The sequence below is a fragment of the Etheostoma spectabile genome, unplaced genomic scaffold, assembly GCF_008692095.1.
Source record: "Etheostoma spectabile isolate EspeVRDwgs_2016 unplaced genomic scaffold, UIUC_Espe_1.0 scaffold314, whole genome shotgun sequence".
Taxonomy (NCBI): Eukaryota; Metazoa; Chordata; class Actinopteri; order Perciformes; family Percidae; genus Etheostoma; species Etheostoma spectabile.
Window position 1 is genome coordinate 909,156 of NW_022605583.1, and position 6,688 is coordinate 915,843.

A 6,688-nucleotide genomic window follows, 5' to 3' on the forward strand; every position below is an offset into this window, starting at 1 on the left:
TTCTTTTCAGTGGCTAGAGCTGACAGAGGAGGTAGTAGTTCATCTTCACATCCACAACATAACACACACTAGAGATATTTAAAATGACATATTTAAAAAGAAAATGCCAGTAAAAATGGTTTTGTGTGGCAGGGTACATTTAAGGATATTTGCATATAATCGGATACGTTTAATATTAAAATCTTCAGAACAAACTCAGCTTTTTGTACACTGAGGCCCAAATGGGTTCCAGAGCCACCTGTAAAGAGATAAAAGCTGAAAGTTGATTTTGCTTTTTGAAATTTCTCAAATCTCTTGTGAAAACAAACCTCAACTTAATTGGTGTTGTTGTTTTTGGTGCTTGGAATGAGTTTACAAAACTCTTTGTTCACACAAGTAGCATAATAGATGAATAAAATAGTAAATAAATGTCTAAAATGAAATTTTGTAACTGTGCTTTTTGAGTAAGAGTGTTGTCAAACATTGCTTGGACTCACCGGTGTGTCTTTTGTCCTCAGAAGGTTAAGCAAGTTAATATTTAGATTATTTTCACAGCTTAACCATGTCCTGGGACAGTCCTGTTTAAGTTCACATGGAGGGAACTGAAACCGTTATATCACTGTCTACAAAGCTACCAGAGTCCATTGACAAAAACAGCAATTTTACTTAGCAGAACACAGGTGTTGCTGGTTTATCACTGCCTTGGTTTGTTAGTTTGTTTGTGTAAGGGTATGACTTTGGGTTTTAAAAAGGTTAGAAACTAACAAATACCCGGACCAATCGAGGATGCAGTAGACCAGCAGCTCCCGTGTTCTGCGAGGTAAAATCTCTGTTCTTGTCAATGGAGTTTGGTGGCTTTAACAAAGAACATAGAGCAAAGAATGGCTTCAATTCCTCTTGCATTATCTTAAACAGGGCTTTTTGACAGCTAGGTAAAGGTAGCTGTGTAAATATTCTAAACATAGTGTTCTCGTAAACAGATTTTTTTCGATGTCTGAAATACATTTGGCGACCGACACCTACTGGAGCTACACTGATTATTGATTAGTACCTCATACAACCCCACTTAAAAAAAATCAAACTATCCCTTTAAGTACAAATTCTAGGTACATGTAATTTACTTGAATATTTTCCATTTTAAGTAACTTTATACATCTACTCCACTCTATCTCAGAAGGAAATACTGGTATTGTACTTTTTACACTACATTTACCCTAATAATATGATTTTCTTAAAAATATAGACTTTTTCCTTCAGTTTATCTGAAAACTTAAATTACCCATAAATTATCACAACTTTAGTAAAAGTGCAATTTTAAACTTGTGAAGTAATAAATAAATGACATGAAATAAATGGTGGGGTTACATACCTTTTGTATGGATTAAGTAAAAATTAAAAAAAAAATTGTTTAATTCTCTAAAAAGAAAAAAACTTAAGGCGTCCCCTCTCTTCCTCTGCTCTACCGTGCCGGCTCGAGTAGGAGTGGCACTGGTGAATAATTGAATTTAACAGATTAAAGCAACTATGCCCCCCCCCCGCCTGCTGTGTTTTTACCAACCATCCATATGTTCAGGAAGTCACAAGGCGCAGTGAGTCAGATAGCAGATTTTCATTCAAATTAGCAGTTTAGTTTAATTGTAATTAATCTCAAGTTAGGGAGGGACGGGTGCCTCTCAACGCTGCGTGGTGGGTTGCTGCTGCATCTCCGAAATGATTTCCTTATGCTCAGTTATGAATAAATGATCGAGAAGTATTTCTGGCACAGTCATTATGGAAAATTAATTGCAAATGGTGTGAGTGGATATGGGTCCCAAAAAGATTGAGATAGGAAACAGTTTGTCGGAGGTATTAATGAGGAGGCTCCACCTGGTGTGTTGAAACAGCTGGCACGCTGTAATGTCACTGTTTACTGGGTGACAGCTGGAAGCTCTCCGCTGACAGGAAAAATGCAGAATATAGATATGGCTGCCTAAATTTGAACAAAAAATGTATTTATTTCATCTGTGTAGTAGATGGAAAGTATGGTTTTCTGATCTTCCTCATCCCAACTCAATTATTTCAGTGATCACTCGAAGACTCAAACTTTAAAAGACCACAAGTTGCATCTTAGATCTTATGTTGAGGTCTTACTGGTAATGATGTTTAAATGAAAATTAATGGTTTATTTCTGTGAATAAAAAGTATGTTTTTAATTGGCTTTTTGAAATGAATGTGGCATCAAAGATAATGTTTCTATGATGTATCTTCTCTTCTCTTAGAACACATTTTCTGGACGGTTCAGGCACTTCCTGGATGTGATTGACCCCAGCACACTCTTTGTGACAGAGGTACACAAACTACATGATTAATTACATGGATCTGGTGTGATGAAAGCTAGAGCTGGGCATTATATTGATATTATATCTATAATCTCTTTTTTAAATTTGTGTTTACCTAGGACCGTTCATATTGAGCTGACAGGGACTCTGTGCCTTGCTTGATGGCACATCAGTACTACTTTTTTAGGGAAGGGATAGAGTTGCGCATTTACTAATATATAAAGCTTTATTGTAGACACAGGTCCATATTACGCATCATACAGTATAAAAGGAGATCCAAACACACAAAACAATTCCATATTCGCCTAAAGGACAACCAATTGCACCAATGTCACCAATTTGATGGGCATACCAAAACACTAAAATTCTCGCAAAAAATGTAGGGGCATGTCTGTCTTGCAATTTTACAAACAATTGTTCATGATTAATTCCATCAAATGCCTGTGACGCGTCAATAAAGCATAGGAATACAGATGACTTCAGGCCTGTGTACCTGGACACAATCTCTTTGAGAGCATAGATACACAGGTCAGCTCCATGCTTTCTTATGAACCCAAACTGATTGTTAGAAGTAAGGACATACATTGTCTTCTTTGTTAACAGTATTCTCATCAGTACTTTAGACAAGATACTGGCTAATGCAATAGGACAGTATTTGTCAACACGGTTGAGCTTACCAGCCTTGTCTAAGCACAGGCAGTAACATTACCGACATAATAGAATTTGGCAGGACACCATGAACAAGACAACCATTAAAGCACATGGAAAGCAAAGGACAGAGCTTATGGCTGGCATATTTTAGATTTTGTGCATTAATGCAGTCCATACCGCATGCTTTGTTGTTTTCCAACATATTGATGGCGTTGTTTTATTGGTATTCATTACTTTGACCTCTTGCCAAAAATCAGTAAGGTTGTTGTTCTAAAAGATTACTGGCTAGCGAGTCTGCTCTCATTGAATTTTCATCCTTCTTAATAAAACGGAGTGCATACTTAACTCTAGCATTTGTCCGTTTTTTCATATCTAGCAGTACTCCATGTCCACCTGCCTCTGGCCAAAGTCTAAAGGCCTCTCTTGCCTCAGCATACTGCTTAGCCACAAACTCATCCCATTTTTCTATTACATTTACTTTTAGAAAAGGGTTCATTGGAAGCATTGAGACATTTCACAATGTCATCATACATGGCCAGAGTTTATCAACATGTAGCACATCCTTACAATTCATATCTGAACACATTAGGGCCTCATGAGGCAGAGCAATATTATTTAAAAGACCTTTTGTTCACAATGAGTATCCAGCTACCACCTCTTTACTCACTTTCGACCAGTCTAGTTCACTTGAGGGAGCAGCATTAGTATTTATGGATATAAGGGGGACATTCTCAACATCTAGCAGTGCAGCAATAGGTATGTGGTCAGATGTGGCAAGTTTATAACAAATCTCCACATTTACCAGTGAGGCATGTGCATCGGCTGTGGTCCTAATCGGATCTAACCAAGGCGTTCACTAACGTAGGTAAAGCTTGTGTCAGGCAACAGAGCTTTACTTGATAAGATTAATTTAGACTCATTACAAAACTGCTGCAGGTGAGACATGTCAGCATTAAAATCACCCATAACATAGACACAAGATGAGCTGTTATTTTCAATGAATGACTAAATAAAAGCTAACCTGTTCAGAAATTTGTCCTCATGCTCATATGATTCATACAGCATACAAACAGTTAAAACAGTAAATTTCTTTTCATTTCAAATCACACTCTAGCCCTATGGCCCAGTCAACATTTAGACGTGATAATACTGCCCACATTATCTCTTCTGGATTGAGGAGGATTTAAACTATAATGATTTTTGTTTTTTTACATTTAGCTTTCTTTTGTTTTGCATATTTGAGAAATTGTAGGAAGACAGTGGAACTGTAATTCTAAGGTAAAAAAAAAAATCCACCCCAATGAGTATCCATGAGGACGTTGGGCAAGTCATCGCTCTGTAACACAGTGGACTCAGGTCTCCACAGAGAGAGGGAAGACAACGGGCTGAGAGTGGGTGACAAGACGATGATGGACAACCAGATCAGTCAAATTGATGAAGCACTGACCAAACTGTGGTGCAGATTTTTATTAGAAATTACTCATAAATGTTTTTAGTAGTTTTGATACATAAGTACTATGCTCAATATTCATATAAGAGGAAAGACTTTGTAACTTAGGACTGCTTCTTAGTGAAACTCTAACAGGTATGAATGGGTAACTGTGAATGCGATCTGCAAAAGAGAGGCTTGCTCTCAGTGGACTTTCCCTGAATAAATCAAGGTAAAAAATTAGAAAATAGAAAACCTACGTTTTGAAGTGGAAAATCATGTATTTTTCACTTTGATTCTTCCACCAACCCCAGGTACACATACAGCTGCTGTTGATCTACTTCCCTTTGAGATAATCAGATGAAACTCCCAGAGATCAGTGACTCTGTATTCAACCTTCTGCCCATTCTGCACTTGCAGGGCAAAATGTGGAATCTCACCCCATTGGTTGTGAAGGGAGGAAAAGCAGCTGTTGATTGCTGATGACTGCAAGAGCTGAGGTTTTGGTTGGCATCCACACATTTGCTGTATTATAGTGAGGTAACAAGCAGGTGTTCAGTCTCTCGCTCTTTTTTTAAATTGTTTACTTTTTATTGAACCAAGTCTCCCGCACTTTGGCAGCACAATAATGTTACATTAAACAGCACAGAGCCAGCATTTACTGAAGAGAAACTAAAGGAAGGAAACCTTTCTGGGGGGGGGCAGTACCTCAGTCCCCCCCTCAACCACTCGGGCGCCTGTCCCTGACATCTCTCCAATTGGGCTTGTATAGGACCTGAGCATGTGTGTTAATTTCAGGCCTGTGTCTAGTGTGTCTAACAAAAACAGTGTGTGAATTGTAATTTCAATAAAAAATATGCATTATTTAAATTGTTTAAAAGGCTATAGAAGAGGATTTGTTAATTACTGCTCTTAAAATATACTTTACGTTTTAAAAAATCATATTAATATGAGTAATTAATGAACATGCTTCGGGATTCTCTGTTACTCGGAGCGACCTTTTTGGCTCTCCAGGTCGTTGTTGTGTTTTGGTAATTTAGTTCATGGAGCCATCCGTGCTTTGGTGCTCTGGGTAATGAAGCTGTTAGTGGGCTCTTTGGTGACAGTAATAGCGGCAGGAGCTCCTGGGATGTGATGAGGTGTGGACATGTGGGGCAGCTGTGTGTGTGTGTGTGTGTGTGTGTGTGTGTGTGTGTGTGTGTGTGTGTGTGTGGTGTGGTGTGTGTGTTGTGTGTGTGTGTGTGTGTGTGTGTGGGTGTGTGTGTGGGGTGTGTGTGTGTGTGTGGTGTCCGTGTGGTGCCCAACATGTCCTGTGTGTGTGTGTGTGTGTGTGTGTGTGTGTGTGTGTGTGTGCTTACACACTCACACGCACATCCGGCACCTTGCTGGGCCAGGCGTAGCCTTAACTTGCCCCTAATGGCGAGAGTGGAACAAGGATGGCCCTGATATTGCATCCAATCACACACACAACCTCATGTAGACACAGGCAAAAGTGCACACCTAACACGATTGCACACAAACACAGAGAAAGGAACGTACACACACATCACACATACAGGCAAGCTCATTAGAACAAATTGGGCCACATGACCTTGTATTATGCTCAGCATTAGACAATGATCACACCACAGAAAGCTGCTCATTACCCTTTAGGAAACTCATTTGTCTACTGAAAATCAGCATGAAAGTTTTAGTGAAACACAATTATCTTAGGCACTGAGCTGTGTGGCTTTAATAGTGGATTATAAAAACATCTCTAAGCTGACCAAGACTCTCCAGGGAAGACTGGCCTGACTTAACTTTACATGATACTGACTTTTTATCTATTTGGACAAAAACAGAAACGTCTGCAGGAGTCTGTGGAGCTGCTTGACCGTTTCAAACAAGGAACTCTGCCTCCGGGAGTGACAGATGCTCAGGTAAAGACTGAAGAACTTGTAAAACTAGGGCTGCAAATAACTATTATTTTCATTGTAGATTAATAAGTTGATTGATCTTTAAAATGCCAGAAAATGGTGAAAAAGGTTGGTCAGTGTTTCCCAAAGCCCAAGATGACGTCCTCAAATGTCTTCAGCTTACTGTCACAGTGGAGAGAAGAAACTAGAACATATTCACATTTATCAAGCTGACATCAGAGAATGTTTACTTTTATATCGTAAAAAAATGGCTGTAATTGAATAATTGATTATCAATATAGTTTGCAACTAATTGAGTAATCAATTCATCTTTGCGGCTCTAATTGAGACGTATCGTAAATCATCAAATATCTACTGAAGACATATATACACAGTGTGGGTGTATATATATATAT

General features: G+C 38.7%; 1 protein-coding gene across 1 annotated transcript in view; it reads left to right on the plus strand.

Annotated features, from left to right (window-relative positions):
• Positions 1–6,688, plus strand: part of sfxn5a (sideroflexin 5a) — a gene marked incomplete in the record, with an annotated part of 55,077 nt that overhangs the window by 1,882 nt on the left and 46,507 nt on the right. The window contains 2 exon segments of the mRNA XM_032511024.1: positions 2,238–2,306; positions 6,219–6,296. Coding sequence (XP_032366915.1) covers positions 2,238–2,306; positions 6,219–6,296 — 147 coding nt within the window.